Source organism: Ixodes scapularis, unplaced genomic scaffold (genome assembly GCF_016920785.2).
Source record: "Ixodes scapularis isolate PalLabHiFi unplaced genomic scaffold, ASM1692078v2 PGA_scaffold2__306_contigs__length_199485367, whole genome shotgun sequence".
NCBI lineage: Eukaryota > Metazoa > Arthropoda > Arachnida > Ixodida > Ixodidae > Ixodes > Ixodes scapularis.
Genome location: NW_024609857.1, coordinates 114781066 through 114804969, shown reverse-complemented (window position 1 = coordinate 114804969; position 23904 = coordinate 114781066). Strand labels below are relative to the sequence as shown.

Here is a 23904-nt window from a genome sequence, read left to right as displayed (position 1 = left end):
CCATGAAGCTGACCTTTGCTTTTGGATGCATGTTTCAGGCATTTTCACGCACAAACACATCGCCCGATGTCTTCTCGTTTCCAGGTTTACTTTTAAAAAAAAACCTTAAAGTTACGTTCGTTTTAATATTTGTTTCACTTCGTCGGCCATGTTACCTTGGTCGAAAAAAATAGTACCTTGAAAATGACAACTAGAATGTTTTATATTTATATCCGGCTTTAGAGCTTTACAAACAGGACACGGCAGATGACATGCATGGCATTCGCTGTAGAGGAAGTTGAGGTTTTCCTCCGGTTTTTTGAGTAGTAAGCGAAAAGCTTACTGACCCTTCAGTTGAGAAAGAACTGGAGTCAACTTGCATAACAGGTTTAGATATGGGTGACTTGGCGGGACATTGGCGATTGATACTCTATGGTGCAACTGTGGTTCTGTTCGGTTCCTTTCTGCTTTAAAATATTCGTTTTTGTTCTTTTTCTGCCGGGGGGAAAGCTACCCTGCCTGCGTCATTGAACAGAGGCTTTAAGCATGCTCATCGCGCGGATACGGACAGCCACTGTCACGCTCTGCTAGCTTGTCAAAACCTTCGCCGTTTCGTATGCATGGTTAATGCCCTCACTCAATACGTACGCACGCGCCAAAACATCACCGCAAAAAGAACAAGCTTTTTGTGTGTGTGTGTGTATGTGTGTGTGAGTGTGTTTTTTTTTTTTGCCGTGCACGGAATTTATTGTGTTCTGTTTGGACTTTTCAGAATATAAATAATTTTCACCGACGTTGCGTAAAATTAAACGCAAGTAAGTGTATTTATACGACCGACTAGTTTTTCTTTCTATTAGTACTTGTGAAGCGTTCTCAGTCAAAGATGCCTTGAATTTGGACTTCCCTTTCAGTTCAGATTACGGAGGCGGGATTAACAGGGGAACACTTTCCGATAAGCAAAATGTACCTGAAAGCCCGCATCGAAGATGGCATTGTACATTCTCCGTATCCCGGGGGTCCTGTGCCGAATATGTCAGTGTACGAGGCTTTGAGAGAGAGACTAGAGCAATATGGGGAAAGAACCGCGTTGGTGAGTATTTTAGTTAAATTTATTGCGCGCATTGCTCGAAATATTGGTGATTATTGCACACAATACTACATAAAGTGCAATTATACTCACCTGTAGCTCATTTCACTTTGACGCGGGCATTGGAGCTCTTATTATATTTTCTCATCTTATTATATTTCCTTATCCCTTATTAGATCAGAAAAGTTAGCGTGCAAACAATGCTGTTCTGTGGCCTATCGCTGATGCACCACGCTAACGTCTTTTCTATGACGGAAGCAACAAACGTAACATAAGCGCTGTTTTTACTGAAACGCTTATAATGGCCGGGGATGCCAAATGCTCTCAACGAGTAATTCATTGAGAGAGGGAAGGTGAAGTCGGAAAGTGGTACGGTTACTAAAACGGCTTACTAGGCCTACCTTAAAGCATCTCAAGTGTGCGGGTTCTGAACGCAGCTAACTGAATAATGATTATCTTCCGACAATGAGCGCACAATGTTAATATTGTTGGACAGAAGACGACGAGGGGCCAAGAGAGGGATGTCAAGCGCGTGCACTTGGCTCGGTTCAGTGGCTACTCATAGCATTGCTCATGTATGGCAGCGAATCACCTACGCCATTAATTCACTCTTTATCACCCTCACAGGTGGTGGAGGTGCGGGGTACTGACGGTGTTGAACCAGCAGATAGTTGCCCGTTGGAACCACTGGCAGATGGTTGGCCGTTGGAGTTGCCTCTTTCTTGGGACATGGCCGGAAGAAGGCGTCTATTTCGTAACTCCAGAATGGGGTTACGGAGTGGAGAGGTCGAGGAACTTAAAGCACCTCCACCACCTGTGAGGGTGATAAAGAATGATGATTCGCTGCCATACACTGAGCAATGCTCTGAGTAGCCACTGAACCGAGCCAAGTGCACGCGCTTGACAATCCTCTCTCGGCCCCTCGTCGTCTTCTGTCCAAAACTTCCCCCGGCGGTAGAAGGGCCGGCCACCGGCACTGGCGTCTTCAGAGGTGGGGTGCATGGTAACGTTTCATTCGTGATAGATGAACAATATCACGTGATTTAGTGCGATGATCTCGGGGAGGTGCGATGGGCTCTGTATTGTAGGATGTAGAAGAGATGCGGCGAAGTATACGAAATGGGCCGACGTATTTGTGGAGAAACTTTTCGCATTTTCCTTGCTTCGAATTGGTGTGCCGAGAATAACTTGATCGCCAACTTCGTACGTGGTGTCGTTGTGAGTCACTGAAAAGAGGAGGGTCCCTTTGTCGGTTCTTGATGCGCGGTGCTGACGTTCAATGAAGAAGATGAGTATGGTTCCGCACCTCCACCATACTGTTAGGGTGAAGCTGTCGGCAGCAGAAAGGACAGGACAGTACACGATGATAGAACAGACAAAGGATTTATGGAGGCCGAGCCGGCCCGTGGGGCCTGGCGCGAGATGGTCGTGCGCGCCACTGCCCCGTCGTCGTCTTCACCTTCCTAACAATATATAGACCCAAGCAAGAAGTAGACTATACTTCGTTTCAGCTTCGGTCCAGACGCAGCCAAAGTTACAAGAGCGAGCTCCGGCCTTTCAGCATCCCTGCCAAGCACGCGCGCTCGTGCAGTGCAAGCACTGTTCTGGGCCACATGCTCGCGCTTGTAGCATCGGCTGCGTCTGGACCGAAGCTGAAACGAAGTATAGACGTATCATGCTCACAGGATGTGTTATGAATGAACTGGGCACATCCTGTGCTTGTTACGTCACAAGGTCACATGACTGCGACGTCACACGACGTCTGGTATCAGGGGAAACTATGATATAGCGTCATACCATGACGATACGGTATCATGTGACATCAGGGTGTCACGTGACACCAGGGCCGGTTTGCTCATCTTGCGGCTGCGGACGCGGCCGCGGCCAGGAGGGATTTTTACGTCACGTGACCAGCTCCATGGGGACAAGGAAGTACCTAGCGTCCCTGCCTAATGGCGGAGAGATCCGCATCGCTTCAAGCACAAAAGCCTAATTTCGCTCGCAGAAACTAATTGGAGGGACTTTCAACTGGAATCTAATTGACCGCCTCTTTATACTGTAGGAGCGGCAGGTAATGTTACGGCCAGGGAGGGCAAATAGGAGCCAAAATAAAGAAAAAACCACACGAGATAAAAGCGGTAGTGGTATTTTTATATACCTCCGCCGGCGCCGCGCCTCGCGCCTTCTGTTGTGGTCGAGAGGTTGAAGCGCCGGTACGTGTCGTCGCGGCGTGAAAGTTCCGGGTTCAAATCGCGCTAGGAACTTCTTTTTTTGTGTGTGTGTGTATTTTGTGCGTGTCTTATTTTTGAACTGTGATCCTTTTTTGGAAATCATCCACTTGCACTACTGCGCCTTACACGCTTTTACTGTTAGTCTCACCTGTTCAATCGAAACACCGGGAAGAAGAAAAAAAAGATCAACGCAAGTTAACGTGCTAATGCAATAATTTCGTAATGTTCATTAAAAGGAAACCAAGCTAACAGCATCAGTATGGCTTTCACACAAGCGGAGCCGAAACAAGCATCCTTTCCCCAGCGTTTACAATTTTATCTGTTTTCAAATAACGCTCTTGCTACGATTCCTTTCAATAACAAGAGACGCCTATTTAGGACTAATAAAAACTGCAGTTGTAGCAATTAAAAAAAATAAAATGAAACAAGCAAAAAAAAAATAAAGGCTAGCAGCTGTTTATACATTGATTGAGCGAAATCCTACAGGCAAGGCAGCAGGTCAAACGTCTGGGAAAGGAGTAAAACTGAACTAAAAGAGATCATACTTTTCCTTGCATGGAATGAGATAAAAAGTATAGTTTACTCTTTACATTTTGTTGTGGCAATCGTTTTGTAATATTAACACATTACTTGTTCAATTTTAGTTAGACTAGCAGACGATCACGACCAAATGCAAAAATGAATCAGGCATCGACCATCGCAAACCCTCTCTCTAATGCAAACACCTAAAATGACCTTGGATCAAGAAATGGAATTAATTATAATTAATTCCATTTCTTGATCCAAAGTCAGTTTAGGTGTTTGCATGAGAGAGAGGGTTTGCGATGGTCGATGCCTGATTCATTTTTCCATTTGGTCGTGATCGTCTGCTAGTCTAACTAAAATTCAACAAGTAATGTGTTAATATTACAAAACGATTGCCACAACAAAATGTAAAGAGTATAAATATACTTTTTATCTCATTCCATGCAAGTAAAAGTATGATCTCTTTTAGTTCAGTTTTACTACTTTCTCAGACGTTTGACCTGCTGCCTTGCCTGTAGGATTTCGCTCAATCAATGTATCCACAGCTGCTAGTCTTTTTTTTTTTTTTTTTGCATGTTTTATTTTTGTTTTTTAATTGCTACAACTGTAGTTTTTATTAGTCCTAAATAGGCGTCTCTTGTTATTGAAAGGAATCGCAGCAAGAGCGTTATTTGAAAACAGATAAAATTGTAAACGCTGGGGAAAGGATGCTTGTTTCGGCTCCGCTTGTGTGAAAGCCATACTGATGCTGTTAGCTTGGTTTCCTTTTAATGAACATTACGAAATTATTGCATTAGCGCGTTAACTTGCGTTGATCTTTTTTTTCTTCTTCCCGGTATTTCGATTGAACAGGTGGGACTAACAGTAAAAGCGTGTAAGGCGCAGTAGTGTAAGTGGACGATTTCCAAAAAAGGATCACAGTTCAAAAGTAAGACACGCGCAAAATACAAAAAAAAAAAAAGAAGTTTCTAGTGCGATTTGAACCGGGAACTTTCACGCCGCGAGGACAAGTACCGGCGCTTTAACCTATCGACCACAACACAAGGCGCGAGGCGCGGCGCCGGCGGAGGTATAAAAAATTGGGTTGTGTGTGTGTTTATACAGCCTAGAACTTGGTCTGCCTCGCAGGGGCGACGAGTCTCCCAGCTGTAGATGAGAAATTTAGCCAGTGCGGTACAGCCGCTAGCCTGGGGTCTTTAACGTGCGTCACGCAGTAGTGATACACGACCGCACGCCGGTACGATGCTCATCCAGATCGAAACGGGCAGGGGTGGGGCTCGAACCCAGGATCCCTGGGTTCTGCAGCGCGAGCTTTCGCACCACGTGCTCCGAGCTGGTGTGCGCGGCGGAGGTATATAAAAATACTGCTACCGCTTTTATCTCGTGTGGTTTTTTTATTTATTTTGGCTCCTATTTGCCCTCCCTGGCCGTAACTTTACCTGCCGCTGCTACAGTATAAAGGGGCGGTCAATTAGATTCCAGTTGAAAGTCCCTCCAATCAGTTTCTGCGAGCGAAATTAGGCTTTTGTGCTTGAAGCGATGCGGATCTCTCCGCCATTAGGCAGGGACCCTAGGTACTTCCTTATCCCCATGGAGCTGTTCACGTGACGTAAAAATCCCTCCTGGCCGCGGCCGCGTCCGCAGCCGCAAGATGAACAAACCGGTCCAGGTGTCTGGTGACAGCGTAGTAATTTATGTGAACTTCAGTCACAGGATGTAGCGTACATCAGGGTATCCCGTGACACCCTATGACCAAGGTCCCAATTATATTCACACTGTCGCGTGACATCACGGTATCACCTTGATGTCACTTGACGTCATGGATCAACATGGCGTCACCTCATAATATTGTTGCGATGGAAAGTAATGGTAAAAAGATGATCAAAACTGGAAATGAGCGCCACAGGAACGGGGACAAGTGAAGGAGTGGACGACAACACGGGGCGTCCACTTCACCTGTCCCCGTTCCTTTGGCGCTCATTTCCAGTCATGAACCAACAAGCCCAGCTAAACATTTTGTAGATAATCAACTTATTGCTCCGAGCTTCACATATCGGGTCGTCCTCTTGTACTTTATCTTTGTCATTGTCCGTCTATTTAAAAGTATCCAGCCGTCGGGAAAAAAGGATACCTTGTCGTTAGGTTATCAGGTCGGCGGGGGACAGACAAAGGACGTGTAACGTGTGTCTCGTTGTTTGCAGTGTCTAGCAATTCATTCGTTCAGAGATTTTATGACAATATCACGCGACATCATGGCGTCACGTGACATCGTGGCAATACCTCGTCAGGTGACGTTGGAGTGCCATTTGACATCATAGTACCGCATGACGTCATGATGTCGCAGTCTTTCGTGACGGTTCTTCATGACGGTTTTCGCAGAAAATTTAATTGATAAAACAAATTAATAACATTCTCCAAGAGCCTGCAACATGCCCAATTCAAAAGTCAAACAATTCGAACGTTATGTAAACTCATTTCGAACGTGTTGCTTCTTGTTGAGTGTCATCCAATAAGGAGCAGCACACCTCGACTTTGCGCTAAGCCAGTGTTTTTTGGGACGCAACACACCGAAGTGTCACGTGTAGTGCCCCCCAGATGTACCGTCCCAGGGGACAAAACAAATACATAGTGTGTGTCGACAAGTTGGCAGACCGCCTGTCATTGTGGTAGCGGTGTTACGTTTCCGGGCAGCCCACCGGGACGGAAACTGAAGTTGGTCTGACTGCGTTTATTGCATCTCGGCAGCAGGACAAAGAAGAGCCCCGAGCTGCTAGGAGCAGCCGCTTTTGTCGGTTCAATCATCGCAGTACGCGCCACTGATGTAGCAGGCTGACAGCGACGCCCTCGCTAGCGTCGATAAGCGAGACCAACAAAACAACAACATAACAGCGGGTGTATCGACCCGGGTTAAGGTATATACCAGGGGTGGCCAGGTTGACCCGGCCTATGAGCCGCAAACAAAACCAAGAAGCTTGTATGAGCCGCGGGGGGGGAGGGGGGGGGGGGGAGAGGGGTATGGCAACTCGGGCTTCCGCGGCCTTCAAAAAAGGAACAATAGGGAACATTCTTTATCTAAAGCGGACAAGTATCACCGGCGAGTGACAAAGGCCGCGAGACTGAACGTTTCCTCGACCCCAAGCCAAAGTCCATGGATGGTTTGACAGTCCCTGTCCTTGATGCCTTTCCCCCTAGGGTCCGGCAAACTCCTTCGAACAATGAAAAAACAGGACCTGTGGAAGCATACGAGTGAAAAGCGGTTCTTCGACTGTACGTAGGGGGCACAAGGCTGCCAAACCGCAAGCTGTTCTTTATTCTGAAATCCTTGGGAAATGCGTAAAGGGCGAAAGGGGAGCGGTGGTGGGGAAGGGGAAGGGGGGGGGGGGGGGGCTTTACGAGGGATTAGCGAACCGCACTTGGACCAGCGAAGAGCCGCATGCGGCTCGCGAGTCGCGGTTTGGCCACCCCTGGTATATACTCTGCTGCAGGTAAAGAAACGCAGGACAAGAACCTCCCACAGAGCCCTCAACTCCAGAGTGAACGCAGGAGAGCACGTGAGTGAACTCGCCTTCCTTCCAGCGTTTGCTCGCTAAGGTGGAAAGGGTAGCGGGCTTTCCGGGAGAATCCTGTCCTGGTTTTCCTTGCCTGTAGCAGATTATACTGAACAAGAACTTGCAGATTGAACAGATAATTGAGGCTGTAACAACTTCAAAAGTGATAAAGCAAAAAAGGAAAACGATGGCGGTCGTTAGGTAGCATACCTAACGAACGTATAAGGTTTTAAATATAACCATAGTGAGCGTATGATAGACCCACGCAGAGTATGCTTCCTACAATAAACCCTTTTCGAAATTCAGTGCCACCTGGTGGCTCAAAATGCAGCTTCACTTTCGGCAAACTAATGGCGGCCATGCAACTGTATTTCATCAGTCACCGTCACTTTCGCACGCCAATGGCAGATGAGATTGAGTTCTTCGATGACCTCATAATTCTTTCTTCGTTTGTTTCAGTTTCGGTGGTGTGAACATAAGAACTGACCAGTATAAAGCGGCGATCTATAAGCCCCTCGACTAAATTTTCGACGTCAAAAGGCCTTAAAGCCAAGCTTGTGCCATGAGATTGATTGAATCACACTCCGAAATAAATGGTTACGCAGCCATTGTAACTAATTTGTGCGTCGTGTCGTACTGTCGTCGCGAAAGTGCAGGCCTCGTATATCCTCCGCTTGACAGTATATATCTTCAGCTTCTTTCTTCATGAGCCTTAAGGAGGCCGCCATTTGTTTGGCACAAATCCAACACACTTAGATTTTGATAGCGTCAATGTTTCCAGACTGAATTTCAGAAAGGATGTATTCTGGGTAACAGAATTTGTGATTACTCACCATTGTATCACTCTAGATCTGCAGAGAGAATGAGGTTACGTATTCAGAGATGCTTAAGATGCTGCAAAAATACGGAGCTGGTTTCCAGAGTCATGGCATAAAGCCGGGAGACAAGGTACTCGTGCACGTGGACGATTCGGTGGAAACTTTTATTGCTATGTATGGAATTGTGTTTGCTGGAGGAGTCGTCATACCGTCTGAGCCGGGATCAGATCAAGGTACGCCGGTTCAGTCCTTCATTGTTACGCTCAGAATGGGAATGGTTTTGATGTCTATACAAACCGTTGATTCCAGCATTACTTTAAGAAAAAGGAACAAGTCTCTTTGGTGATTATTATCCTTGCCCGAACGCACAAAATACCAACCTTCTCCAAATAAAAAATAGACAAACGTATCCTGGAATTTTTGCATTTTTCTAAAATAAATATATACAATTTGGAAAATCGTTATTTAGAACTATAGCCATCGGACGGTGAGCATTCTATACGTTTCATTTTCTCAGGCGATAACAATTTTGACTCTTCAGAGAATGCATATCTCTTTCCCATCACATGGAACTTAAAAAAGTGCTACGTACGCGCCGTACGAGCCAGCGGTACGAGCCATGTTCCCGGATCGGCGGAGAGCAACCCGACACCCCCGATTTTGCAAGCGGGGCCCGGCGGAGTTTTCCTCTGCCGTCTCTCTCCTGGCTGAAGCATAAGCAGCGGCGGATCACCGCCGCTCCCCGGCTCCCTGGCACGCAGAAGATGCTCTGGGCTGGTTTTGACTAGACGCCTTTCTTTCGCTATAATAAACACAGTTAACCGCACCTTGACTCAGCCACTGTCACTCATAAAGTAGTCACATCAATGGCGACGAGAACAACGATATCGAAGCCCTCATCCAGATGCCCAACCTCTGACAAGGCAAGTCCCGACGGTTTGTGATTTCTCCTCGGAAAGAACTCTCAAGTGAAAGAAAGATGGCGACTATCGGCACCGCCCCAGCGTAAGACGCGGAGGTGGAGCAATGGGCGAACTACGCAGAACGCTTGGAGCAGTTCTTCGTCGGTAATCGGATTATCGACAACAAGCAGAAGACCGGAATCTTTCTGTCTTGCGTAGGACCGAAGACCTACGGGTTACTTCAAAGTTTATTGACTCCCATGAAGCCAAGCACAAAGACGTTCGAGGAGATCCTGCGACCCTCAACCAACACTTTTCACCTAGACCATCCGAAATAATGGAACGGTATAAGTTCAATAGCCGCTCCCAGCAAGAGGAGGAAACCATTTCGGAATTTCTGGCAGCTCTCCGGAAACTCACCGAGTTCTGCAACTTCGGCGACGCCCTCGACGTTATGATCCGGGATCGATTCGTGTGTGGTGTGCGCGATGTAGGAGTGCAGGAGAGACTGCTGGCAGAGTCAGCGCTGACCTTGGAAAAAGCAACGCGCATAGCACTGGCGCTGGAGACCACTAGCAAGAATGCATCGGACTTGAGAGGAGAATGCTCGAATCATCCCCAAGTCAACAAGGTGAGCGAACGAGCTGTGAAGAATAAGCATGTGTGACGCTTCCCCCGAAACAAAGCACCCCAGTCTCAAGGGCATCAGCACAAGAACGGCGGACGATGCGGCAACAACAACCACGACCCAAAAAAGTGTCCTTTTATGTCAACTGCCTGCTTTAAGTGCGGAAAAATGGGACATCTCGCAAGGGTGTCAAGTCGCGCAATCAGGCAAGTGGTTCGGCACGCCATGGTCAGGCCAACGTCATCGCTGCAGCACAATCGGCCCCCGCAGAGGAATTGGATCTTCGCGCGATCAACAGCGTCACTGAGCTGCCAATGCACAAGCCATGAACCATTCCGCTGAGTTGGAACGGAATTCCTGTCAACATGGAGGTCGACACCGGTTCCCCAGTATCAGTCATTTCGGTGAGTGTTTACCACCAACACCATCAGTCATGGCCTAAAATGACCTCTTGTCAGGCGAAGCTATCGTGCTACCTGGGAACCCTAGAACTTAAAGGAGTTCTCCACATGACAGTGGAACACGAAGGACAGAGTGCAAAGGCGTCAGTCTACGTCTTGGACTGCAATGGACCGAGTCTGTGCGGCCGCGAGGTAATTAGAGCGTTACGTCTACTCCAGAAGATCAACTTCGCCGAGGCGGAAGACCGGGTCTCCGAACTCAAGACGAAGTTTGGCGAGTTGTTCAAGCCTGGAATAGGCCAAATGGAGGGACCACCAGTGCACCTGCACCTTCGCCAGGATGCAAGACCAAGATTCTTCAAGGCAAGATCTCTTCCCTACGCGCTGCAAGACAAGGTTTCAGCTGAGCTCGACCGTCTTTGCCAAGAAGGAATCCTGTCGCCGGTGACACATTCTGAATGGGCGACTCCCAACGTGCCGGTCATGAAAAAAGACGGTTTCGTGAGAATCTGTGGGGACTTTAAGGTCACACTAAAGCCCGCCTGTGATATTGAACAGTACCCTCTTCCAAGAATCGAGGACTTGTTCGCATCACTGAATGGCGGAGAATGCTTCTCGAAATTGAACCTGAAGGATGCGTACCAACAGGTTCCCCTCGATGAGTCGTCAAAGAAGGTGGCAGTGATAAACACGCATCGTGCACTCTACTGCTACAACAGATTGCCCTATGGAATCGCCTCGGCCCCGGCGATATTTCAGCGCAGGATGGAAGCACTCCTACGCGACCTTCCGGGGACGCAGGTGTTCCTCGATGACATTCTGGTGGCAGAACGCGAGGAAGAATTCGGGCGAAAATTGGAGAAAGTACTTCAGAAACTGCACAGCAGCGGTGTTCGTCTTCGAGAAGACAAGTGCGAATTCCGGAGACAAGAGGTAACCTACCTTGGACACCGAATTGACCGTGATGGGCTACATCCTGAAGAACAGAAGCTAAAGGCCATTAAAGAAGCGCCAACACCAAGAAATGTACAAGAGCTAAGGTCGTTCCTTGGATTCTTCACGTATTATAGGAGCTTCATTCCCCGCATGTCAACCATGCTCAACCCCTTGTACGACCTACTCAAACTGAATGCGAAGTGGCAGTGGGACACGACCCAAGAAACAGCGTTTCAGGAAGCAAAGAACGCAATCCAAAACTGCGGATTTTGTGCTCATTTCGACCCATCGAAAGAAGTACTGCTGGAGTGCGATGCGTCGCCGTATGGAGTGGCAGCGGTGCTTTCTCACCTGATCGATGGCGTCGCGAGGCCGATTGCGTTCCGCTCCAGGACCTTATCGCCCGTTGAAAAGAACTACTCGCATCTCGAAAAAGTAGCTCTTGCCTTGATCTTTGGTGTCACCAAATTCAAAGATTATCTCCTGGGGAGACAATTTACACTGGTGACAGACCACAAATCCCTTGTTGGACTCTTCAGGGAAGACAAGACTATCCCAGCAACAGCGGCTAGCAGGATCCAGAGGTGGGCTCTGACACTTGGTGGATACATGTACAACATACGCCAGAGGGTTGGGAAGTGCAACGGCAACGCCGACTTCCACTGAACGATGGAAGTCAATCACCGACAAGCCCAGAGGAAGTGGCCTTCGTGAAGCAACTGGAAACTGGACCACTTTCGGTGAAACAACTCGCGAAATCGACAGCTGCGGACACGGAGTTGAGTAAACTTCGAACGACTATCCTGGAAGAATGGCCAACTCAGCCACAAGTTCCCACTCTCGAACCCTTCTGGACCCGTAGAGCGGAGATGTCGGTGGAGGGAGGACTTGTGGTGTGGTTGAGAAGAGTGGTAATTGCACGAAAGGCAAGGCGAGCAGTGCTGCTGGAGCTACATGACGCCCACTCGGGCATGACTGCGATGAAGTCCCTGGCCAGATCGCTCTGTTGGTGGCCAAACATGGATCGCGACATCGAGAACATGGCCCGCGACTGTTATTGTGCCAGCAAGCGCAACCTATGCCGTCCTCAAGGGAGCCACTGTCGTGGCCAGCAGCGACCATGCCCTGGTCAAGAATCCATATCGACTATGCGGGGCCAGTCGACGGACAAATGCTGCTAATTGTAGTAGACAGCTACTCTAAGTGGATTGAGGCTGTTCCGGTGAAGAATGCTACTTCAGAAAAGACCGTAGAAGTAATGCGAGGATTATTTGCTCGTTTTGGAATACCATACTGTATCGTTTCGGACAATGGCACTCCCTTCACCGGACAACCCTTTAAAAATTTCACATCCCAGACCGGCGTGCGTCTCGTTCGAACTGCACCATATCACCCACAGTCGAATGGACTCGCCGAACGGGCTGTGCGAACGGTGAAGTGGGCTCTGAAAAAGATTTCTGGCAAAGACCTACACACAAAGCTGGACCGCTAATCGCTTTCATACCGGCGAACACCCAACAGCACGTCAAGAAAATCTCCGGCAGAATTCTTGGTAGGACGTCAGATACGTTCGAGATTGGACCTCATTAACCCCGCGCGGCTGGAGAAAAAGGAAGAATAACAACTTGAGATCACCGCTGACAAACGACTTCAACCAGGAAGAACCGTGTTTATTCGCAACTACGGATCGGGTTTTCGTTGGATTCCGGGAGCCGCAAAGGAGACGAAGGGAGCGCGCATGGCAATTGTTACTACACCAGACGGCGATGTTGTCCGACACGCCGACCAGATCAGGCTGCAGATTCCGGAAATGGAAACACCAACTTCTGAGAACGACACATGGATGGACGACGTCGGCATTCCCGAGGCGCCAAACATGCCAGTGCCAAGAAGGTCAACTCGTCCGAGACGGAAGCCTTCGCGCTTTCAAGCCACTTAATGTAAACTAAGGGTGGAGGAGTGCTACGTACGCGCCGTACGAGCCAGCGGTACGAGCCATGTTCCCCTACCGACGGAGAGCAACCCGACACCCCCGATTTCGCAAGCGGGGCCCGACGGAGTTTCCCTCTCCCGTCTCTCTCCTGGCTGAAACATAAGCAGCGGCGAATCAACGCCACCCCCCGCCACGCAGAAGATTCTCTGTGCTGGTTTTGACTAAACGCCTTTCTTTCGCTATAATAAACACAGTTAACGCACCTTGACTCAGCCACCGTCACTCATAAAGTAGTCACATCAAAAAGAAAATAGAGTGCTTACAGTTCTAACGACGCTGGATTCTTAGTTTAAACATGTAATGTAGCTGCAACCGTCATTCAGTAAGCCGCGAATTCAGCATTTTTTTTATTTGGCCTGAAGAATGTTTTTTTTTTCATGTTATGATAACGGCTAAAAATGTGGAAGCTTCATTTGTCGAGGCGTAATCAATACCATCTTAGAATATGGGGAATATGGTATAAACGCATTTTTGATTATTTCTCCAGATTGCAAGAATCGGGTAAAGATGCTTTGAATCTGACCAGTTTTTTTACACATTTTTGGATCCAATTCATGGAGTGTTGCATTTTCGTATGCCGCTCTTTTTCTAGAGACATTTTCACAATTCATAAACTTCTTGCAGATGAAGTTCTGAAGAAAATAGAAGCTGGAAACGCCACTCACGTGCTCACCACAGAAGAAGAAGCAAACCTATTGAAGAGTTTAACTCGAGACTTGCAAATTCGGGTATGTATCGAGGGTGGAGAATAAAAATCAATTATTTAAATAGTGATTTACATCATGATTTATATTCTGGTCTAAATCAGACCAGTTTTACAATGATAATTTAAATGAAACCTTTACCGGAAAAATAATCTCCATTTTTTATCTATCATTGGATGCTTCTATGTGCATTTATTTTCTACTGAAATACCAGACATTTCATCAATCCAGAAAGATTTACGTGGCTGAAAATGAGCAAAAAGAGGTTCTGAGCGAATCGGAAAGTTGAGCTTGACTTATACCTTGGTCTGAAGTGGTGTAGATGCTACTTTGGCCTCGTAGCTCCCAGACAAAAAAAGGACACCTAACCAAAGTTTGATTTTTTCTTTAAATTTTGGTGCAAATAGAAAAAAAGGAAAACTCTTTGTTCATTCACGCATTTGTAAATACTCAGTGTACATAACTTAATTTAACAGATTTCCTCGTATAAAAAAAACAAAACAAAAAAAACGAGAGTTCCGAAATTGTTCGTAAACTTTAATCAATTCTCCATGTAAGTTGGCGAGATAACTTTGCTAGAACTCTCTTAATTATAAAGTTGATGTCACTAATGGTTCTTTATTTTCGAAGGTATGGTTACACGAACCAGAAATCTGTCAACAAGGCAATTTTTCCTTTCATAAATTGGCCAATTAATGGTGACTGTCAATAATTCCTACAGATTAGTTTGTCCGTAGCTGTGGATGAATTAAATGGTTATTCGTTCGCTACCATTTTCAATATGTTCAGAAATACTTTGTCGTGGGTGAAAATCCTGGATACATTTCGGTGACGGATTTCAAAAACATAAAGCAAGAAACTTTTACTGAAATCTCTGAGATCGACGTTGAAAAGGACCTAATCGCTCTTTGCTTCACATCCGGTACAACAGGTCGCCCAAAGGCCGTCGAAGAAACGCACTACAGTTGTGTGGCTGGGTTGCAACTCTATAGGTAAGAAACACCATGCAGACTGCAAGGAAAGAAAATAATATATATGTCCCCTTTCATTGCAACGGCATTTTGAACTGATAATACAAATTTTCACCCCCACTCCTCAAAGGTCTGCTTTCGCGGTTAAAATATATTTATGGTTGTAACATTAGCCCTAAAATTGACGCAGTAGGACTCTAGGAGCAGTGTGACCAGCATGTGTTCGGTGTCATTTCGGCTGTGCGCAGGGAATATATATATATATATATATATATATATATATATATATATATATATATATATATGTGTGTGTGTGTGTGTGTATGTGTATATGTGTGTGTATATATATATATAGTGTGTATGTGTGTGTCTGAGAGAGAGAGAAAGAGAGAGAAGGATAGACACGGAATTGATAAGACGCACATCCGCAGTCACGTTTTACATCGATTTGCTTGTAGGGCAGGTGGGTAGTGGTTAGTGCTGATGCGACATGAAGTGTCGCTAATAGTCGCACGACATTTTTTTTATTAATTTATTTATTTACATATATATATATTTTTTTTTTTTTTTGCTGCGGTAGCAGTTAGCTCGATACTTCGCGGGCACTGCCCCGTCGCCCGCGCTCCATATGGACGCGGGCCATTTTTGGCATTTCGCCAAGAGTGCCCACATCGACGTCACGCCTCTAACCTCAAGCCGGTTGGCACAACTCTGATGTAGCGCCGCGCATCACGCCAACACCACCTAGACTAAGAGAAGGCCTCCGCACTGCCTCCGCACTGCCTCCGTGACGTCACGCACCTGGCCCGTCGACGAGAGCTGCTCAGCCGCAGAAGCGTCCCGCGCGGCGCTTACTAGAGTTAGAGCACTATATAGCTCCTACGGAGCAAAGTAGCGCAATTCTTTGAACCCCGTGTTTTGCCGACAACATGGCCGACAGAGCGGCTCGGCGCGAGTCACGTGGTACTCAGGGTTCCAGGAGGCGGCCCGCCCTATGGGAGAATACATGGAGATCGACACAACACGGCTGATTAAAAAATGAACGGCGAGTTCACACTTTTCAAAACTAGTCTGTCGTGAAGTTAGTAAAGCACTAAACACTTTATCAAAGTTTTAATAATATCAGATGCGTGTGCAAATTTTGAGAAGGCAATTTCCAAGGCAATGGCGTTTGAAGCAGACGATTTTTGCTCGCAGCGGAGATGGGCTTTTCGGGTTGGCCGGAGCGGGTCACGTGAATGGTGTGACGTCGCCGTGTCGTCTGTTGCATGATGCCGCTCAGGCAATTTTTTAAAAAAAGTTACGTCCTTGCATGGCGCAAAACTTTCGCAAATTATTCTAAAATGTTCCATTATTAGAGAGTTTTAGGGAACCGGAACAAAATACGATCGATAAACAAAAACGGTCGATACCTTGGATCGGGCGTGTGGAGCGATCGTGTGCCCTGAAACGGTTTTGGGGGAACCGTATTTGCAGACGATAGCAGACGATCGGTACAGGTCGCGCCCCCTGGCAACGGAAACCTGCATCCGCCTCATCGAGAAAAGACAAATTTGCGTGTGTTTGTACAAATCGCAGAAACTCAAGTAAATAAAGATCGCGCCCTAAATATATAAAGAACCAAAAATATAGTATACCTACTTATAGTTCGTCTCGTTTTTTTACTGGAATGAATGCGCTTCCGTAATACAAAACCTGGCGCACCACGGCGTGTCGCCCCTAGCACAGCGAAGTTCTAAAATGTTCGTCTGCTAAAGAAGCAGACGAGCTTTCCGACAACAATCGCGCTCGATCTTTTTGACCATGACTTGGAGTTGGCTCTATTCGGCGAAAGCAATTTAGAAAAAGTGATTTTGTACGACTGTCTGCGCACTAAGTGTGGCTTGAGTCTCTTTTGAACTTCCCGCTTTCTATAAGCGAGGCACGCACGCACGTGCCGTGGGGCCCGTGACTTGTGCAGGGGCACGAGGGAATAAACATTCTGTTTGGTTTGCCGTGACACGGAGTCAGTCGCATTTCTTTCGGGTGCCACCGAGCACCGATACACTAAGAGAAGCCGCTTGTTGGCGGCAAGGCATAGGACGTCCAACTTGGCGTAGCTTTTGAGTAAAGAAAAAAGTTGTGATACCAGGAATGATGTGCGGATACCACGAATGATGTGCCAGCGTATTTTGGTTTTTTTTTTCTTTCAGTGTACCAGATTTATATACTTGGGGAGTAAAATAATGCCTCGACCGTACATGGTAACTTGTTTTCTAATAAATCATGCGTTCTCAGCGGGCAAGCTTCGGTGTTTTACATCAACCAAATATGATGTTTACATTAACAACGTCCTGATATGCTGAAACATTGCCGAAAGCAAACTCGATTTGGCACAAGAACACGCTCGCGCGCGCTTATCATCAACATTCGAAGTCGTCTGCTAGCGATCCTGTCTCTTTCCCTCGAGGCCCAATGCAGGATCGAGTATTAAGAAAGCTATGGACAAATAAAACTAGAAATATTAAATCTCGAAGAAAATACAAAAATAACCAAAATATACTCACTTTCTCAAGTTGATGCGGTCATTTTTCTTGTGCAAAGCTAATTCAATTCAATTTTCAGTTCAATTTTCAATTTGATTCAATTTTTGTTTTAAGATCAAGTCATACAAAATAAAGAGCTCGCCCACAAAAGCAGCATTCTACTTGTATGTGGGGTCAGGCGACCAACTACAATACATGTTACAAAAAAAAAAAGAAAAAAAACACTCCGCAGCACAAAAAAAAAAGGAAAAATATGAAAGGAACACAAAATTAGCAGCACAAATAAATACAAAAAGGAACACTTTAGAGCATGAAATATAGGTGTTTATAGCCAAGTCCACTCACGCAACCATGAAATAAAAGTACGAAATATCTCCAACGGTTAGGCTACGATATCTACAGCTCAGATGCTTGACACCAATTCCTTAGTTTCCTTTTTAGTACCCTAGTGGATTCTATATTCATAAGGGACTCTGGGAGTTCGTTAAATAAGGAAGGAATGTAATGATTTCTGTTTTTCTTTCCATACAGTGTGTATATTTTTGGAATGACGTATCTTTCAGTACGTCTCAAATCTCTATTTTTATTTACGAGGAGGTCAATCCGTTCCTTCGCTCCTCGCAACGAGAAGTTCTTTTTCAACGCTGCGTCATTCCAAAGTGCTGGAGCGAAAAAGGAGTAGCGCGTAGCACCTCCCGAAGTAGAAAGATGTTGTCTACTGCTGTAAACCGCTTGCGAGGAGGAGGCGGAGGGACGGAGGTAGATGCGGCGCTCATGTTGCTCTCTTACGGTACAGATAGCAGACGATCACGGTCGTACGCCCGCGTACCGATCATTGCGCCGTGTACGGTACGATCACGAAGAAAATATAAAGGAAAACCTGTAACTTTACTGCTGTGCACTTATTAAAACTATCACCCAACATTCAAATGGCTCGTTTTATAGGATATATGTTATTAGCATTTTTACAGAAATTTTTAATTCATGCAATATTTTTAAACTAAAAAGTATCCAGAGGCTTGATGCAGAAGGCTGTTGCTCACTCTGTTGCCACTACATATAATCCTCAGTCATAACAGCAGCTGTAAAAAACGGGTGATAAGTGCTCAAAATGCACATCCAATGTTCGTATAAAAAGAACAAAAAGAAAACTTACTATATAATATGTAAAAAACAGAAAAGTGTCTGGGCCAGCGGGACTCGAACTCTCCACTACCGGACCTCTACGAGCACAAGAAATCGGCGCTCTAATCCATTGAGCTACCGAGCAAACGATTTCTCGCTCCGCTAAACAGCAATTTATTTCTATTCAAAAAGTCCTATTGTGTTTTGTTCTTTATTCTTTTCCTTATTTGCTGACTCAAACTTTATGGACTTGCTGTCACACATGCCACTCCTGCCAGGCACTGCCACGATTTATTTTCTTCATGTTTGGAGCCACGGCACGCTCTCTCCGCCAGCGAAATAGCCGTTTTGCTAACCAAGCGAGACTGCCCATGTCGGCCATTGGTCGTGCCGGTCGTGCCTTACGGTTCGACCAGCGCATTACGGTAAGATCGCAGAAGACAGGCGCATGCGCAGTTCGTACCGGAGGGCCCATCGTACCGTATCGGATGTGCAAAAACGGTTCCCTAAAACTCTCTATTATGTCAAAAACGATTGCGATTCCGTACATTCCCACAATACTGAAGAAACAACGATTTTCACACGTTCTCCATGCCTTTCTGACCGCAGTTGGAACCTCCGGGCGTTCGCCGCTAGTCGCCGAGAGGCGGCGTTCTAGATTGCGCTACTCTGCTCCGAAGGAGCTATATAGTGCTCTAACTTGAGTTGCGCAAAACGCCTATTTCTGCATTGCCGCGATAGATGCATAGCATAGGAAATTTTCTAACGAATACTAGGTTACATGGAGATGGAATATACTGCTGCTGCGCTTCATCACGGCGGTCGTGACTGCTTCCAATGGCATTAAAAGAAAGGTACACAAGGCCCGGCTACTTCGCAAAATATTTATTACACTATAAGTAGAGTGTATCACAAGGAAGACGCGAACTTTTACCTCTTAGTACGGCCATTATGACAGACATAACCACATTGTGCGACGAAAAAAACCTGAACAAACCAGCTTTAGAAAAGAAAAAAGAAACCCAAGCCACTTGATCATTCATAACAATGTATCAATAAGGTATGACAACGAAGAAACTTTCAGCATTTGGTACAGTAATATTCACAGCTATAATCAAATTGTGCGACAAAAAGAAATACCAAACTGGCAACGTTAACAACAAAACAAACTAGCCATTAGTACATTTATTACAATGTATGAAGAGCATCCTAAAGAACGAACTTTAAGCATTTGGTACAGTCATAATCACATTGTGCAACAAAATGCCGAAACTGCCAGCTTAAAAAAACTACCCATTACCGAAGTTCGCTTTATTTTTGAGTAAACTGGCAACTAGCAAAGTTTACTGTAGCGCTAGTAACTTTTTTTGCTTTGTGCACCCTTTTTCTTTTATGATAGTGTCATTCCTGCGAGCAGCATAGTTTTTCAGGAGCGTATTGACAGCCGGTTTTAAAATGTTCTTTAGTACCGTATCTGGATGGTGGCTGAAGAACTGCTGAAGGTGTATCTCATCAAGCATGAGCGTCACGTTTTTTTCACGAGGCTTTAGAATGCTTGCCATGCGCTTAATGTACCTGAGAAAACCTTCTTCGCACTGTTCCTGCGACGGGCTAACATCAAGAGCAGCACAAACTCGCTTGATGGTTGTGTCATGTGGCAAGACAAGCTTGTTGCTGTGTCGAAAAAACTTGTATGCGTGCGGAGAAATTGTGTGCAATATGCTGCAAAAAACCAAAAGCTCTGCAGAATACCCCGCACCTCCGCTCTTCTTTGTCAGCAGCTTACACTGTTCCTTCAGGAAGATCAGTGCGTCAGCCCTCTCATCATCATGCAACTCATCGTCACAAATGTCACCGAGCAATGAGAAAGCCAGTCCAAGCATTCTTCCTACCTTGTCCTCCTGTTGATGGGTCTTCTTTTCAATAGAGCGCTCCACGTCGTCCAGGAGGTTATCCAGCACACGAACGTCACGGATTTCGCCAGGAATGCACACATCATCCGACACCAACGGAGCGTACTTAAAATTCACGCGAACGGAGAGATCCTGTGACACTACCACAGACACAAGCAGCTCAGGGGCTTGCAATGCCGGTTCGATGTGGGCGAAGACGAGGCACGTCTCATGCTGTTGTACACCAAGTTCACAGAGATTGTGAACTTTGTGTTGTTTTTCTTCTTCTTCAAACGCTGTTAGGGACTCTTGAATGTTTTTTTTTTTTTTTTTTTTTTTTGAGTAGCTCATTTTCAGTTTGCTTTCTTTTCACTTCAGGCTCTTCTCGAGACTTGCGCGCATCCGAGATAAACGAAGGACAGTGAGGAAAAATGGCTGGGAAGGCGTCTGGAGTTAGCCGCGTCTACTTCATGGGAACTTCAATCGTTCGTCCATCGCAGTCCGTATACGTAGACGTTGTACGCAGATGATCCGGTTTGAAGTGACGCTCGCAAACCTGCGCGTGAAAGAAACAAAACACCAATTAGTATTTCTTGGGATAATTACGAGACATATTGGCCATTCGGAAGGCGCACTCTGGATACAGCTTACCTTGGGGTCCTTCAACAGCCCCACGTCGACGTCGCGCCGTCGGACAGCCCGCTGCCATTCCGCTCTTCGCTTAACGTCTCTCGGAAAAGAAAACGAGCGAACTTTGGGACCATTGTCGTAGTTCCGTCGACAGTTCGGTACACAACACCGCCCCATGTCGCAGTATGCATTCGTCAACATAATAAGTTCGTCGAAAACGAGCACTGCAACATGGAACGGCCGTACGATGACAGAAAAACAAGCAACGCACGTGCTGTCAGCAACCCGCAAAAATGGCGACGGCTTCCCTCCCGGGTTCGCGTACGACGGTGACGCAGCTAGCGCCATCTGTCGGGAGGCGAGATAGTTAGGAGCTTTGAAATTTCTGGGGCAAGGTGCGATGACGTCAGAGAGAAGGAGGGGAGAAGTGCGGAGGCCTTCTCCTAGTCTAGGTAGTGTTGACCACACCACCTCGTACCTGTCGTCAGCTTACACCATGACGTCACACTGTCATGTCAAGTCACGGTGCACTGTGACACCACGAGATTTAATGACGTCGGGTGGCACCGTGAGTCACGTGATGTCATGACGTCATGCGACAATACTGTCACGAATGACAAGTGATGAGACGTTAGTAACTGGAGAAACTAAACGTTTAATGGGGCGAACTTGTGCCAAAAATAAAAAGGGAACACAATAAAGCAGAGCGTCGCGGGCGTCGAAGGCGGCGTGACAGCAGAGTCGAACGCTGGGGCGAAACTGACTCCGCTCGCCTTGCGGAATCCCTTGTGTACCCCCGTGGGTTCCTGGATCGTTCGGCGTAGAACGTTCGGTGCGTAGAACATTCGGAACTCTATTCAGACGAGACTGTTCTCGAGCTTACTAGAAGGCCAAGTTAAAAGAATAAATAAAAGGACAGTCCGCTGACTGGGGGAATCGAACCTACACCTTCCGCGCGACAGTCAAGCGCGGTAAGCACTCGGCCAGGCACGCGCTTGCTCGCCGACGCGCGTTGCATTACACCCCCCCCCCCCCCCTTTCAAAAGCGCGTCGTCTCGATGCGACGTGCCAAAACATAAAAACAGCAAAAAAAAAAAAGAAAAGGAACGGCAAACTACCTAGACTTGTACAACACAATTTTATCGAGCGTATTACAAAACACAATTCACAGTCCTATCGATCGTAGTACGGCTTGAGGCGCACGACGTAGACGACTTCCGGTCGTGGAGGGCGGCGTGATGAAGTCCGTGTTCCGTCGGGCATCACCTCGTAGTTCAGATCCCCGAGTCGAGGAAGCACTTTATAGGGTCCAAAGTAGCGCTTCGGGAGTTTCTCGCTGAGACCCCGGCGGCGAATCGGTGTCCAGACCTACACCCTGTCTCCGGGCTGGAATTGGACGTCCCGGCGACGAAGGTTGTAGCGGCATGCGTCGACACGTTGCTGGTCTTGAATCAGGAGTCGGGCGAGCTGGCGGACTTCTTCGGCCCGTTGAGAAACCACCTGGGCGTCGTCGCTCTCATTGTCAGATGGCTCATGTGGCAGCAGGGCGTCTAGCATGGTCGTTACCTTCCGACCATGTACGAGCTGGAAAGGTGTGAATCCAGTGGTCTCTTGAACCGCCGTATTGTAGGCGAACGTGACGTAGGGCAACACCTGGTCCCACGTATTGTGCTCTACGCCGACGTATACAGAAATCATGTCGGCGATTGTCTTGTTGAGTCGCTCCGTCAGCCCGTTCGTCTGAGGGTGGTACGCAGTGGTACGACGACGGCAGGTGTGACTGAGCCGGAGGATTTCTTGGGTCATTTGTGCCATGAACGATGATCTGCGATCTTTAATCAGAACTTCGGGAGCGCCGTGCCGGAGGACGATGGGCTCGATGAAGAACTTGCCGACTTCCACAGCAGTCCCTGAAGGAAGGGCTTTCGTTTCGGCGTACCGCGTGAGATAACCTGTGGCGACGATTATCCAGTGGTTTCCCCACTTTGACGACAGAAAAGGGCCAAGCAGATCCATTGCGATCTGCTGGAACGGTGCAGTCGGGGGAGCAATCGGCTGCAGGAGACCTGCCGGCTTCGTCCGCGGTTTCTTACGTCCCTGGCACTCGTGGTACGATCAGGTGTATAGGTGGACGGCTTTGGAGAGCTTTGGCCAGTAATACTTTTCTCGAATGCGGGCCAGTGTTCGGCTGTAACCGAGGCGTCCGGACGTCGGGTCGTCGTGACATGCTTGAAAGATCTCTTTCAAAGGTCGGTCGGGATTACCAGCAACCGCGGTGTGTTGTTGTCCCCAAAGTTCTCTTTGTGAAGTACACCTTGTCGAATTGCGAAGGTCGGCAGTACTCGTGCGGAGACACGTGGCACGGTACTCCCGCCCCCTTCCAGGTGCTCGATTAATGCGCGCAGCTTAGGATAGTACCGTTGACGTCGTGACATGTTGTCGGTGTTCACTGCTCCTAGGAAGCGCTCGTCGTCATTGTCGTCGCTGCAGCCGGAAGGGGTTTCGACGGGGGTTTCTGGACAGGCAGTCGGCGTCGCTGTGCTTGCGGCCTAGCTGACTTGTAGACCATAGTCATGTTGAACTCTTGTAGTCTGAGACTCCATCGAGCGAGGCGTCCTGACGGGTCCTTGAGCTTCACACGCCAGCAAATCGAGTGGTGGTCCGTCACCACGCGGAACAGGCTCCCGTACAAGTACGGACGAAACTTCGTGATTGCCCAGACGACCGCAAGGCATTCTTTCTCAGTCGTGGAGTAATTTTTTTCCGCCTTGGACAGTGTCCGACTTGCGTAGGCGATGACTCGCTCGATACCTTCTTGCACTTGGACCAGTACCGCGCCCAGCCCCGCGTTACTTGCGTCCGCGTGGATCTCGCTTTCCGCATCCTGATCGAAATGTCCAAGGACAGGAGGAGTCTAGAGTTGTTGTTTCAGCTCGTCGAATGCCTGCTGCTGCTCCTCGGCCCATTCGAACTTCTCGGCGTCCTTCGTGAAGTTTGTGAGCGGTGCGG

The 23904-nt window shown here is 47.4% G+C and overlaps 1 protein-coding gene across 1 annotated transcript; it reads left to right on the top strand.

The window, feature by feature from the left end:
* Positions 1 to 940: 940 nt before the first annotated feature.
* On the top strand, positions 941 to 14748 carry LOC8041584 (long-chain-fatty-acid--CoA ligase-like). The gene is made up of 4 exons (XM_029983756.2): positions 941 to 1069; positions 8220 to 8421; positions 13673 to 13776; positions 14542 to 14748. Exons 1-4 carry the CDS (start codon positions 941 to 943, stop codon positions 14746 to 14748), a joined length of 642 nt encoding a protein of 213 aa, XP_029839616.2.
* The last annotated feature ends 9156 nt before the right edge of the window (positions 14749 to 23904 follow it).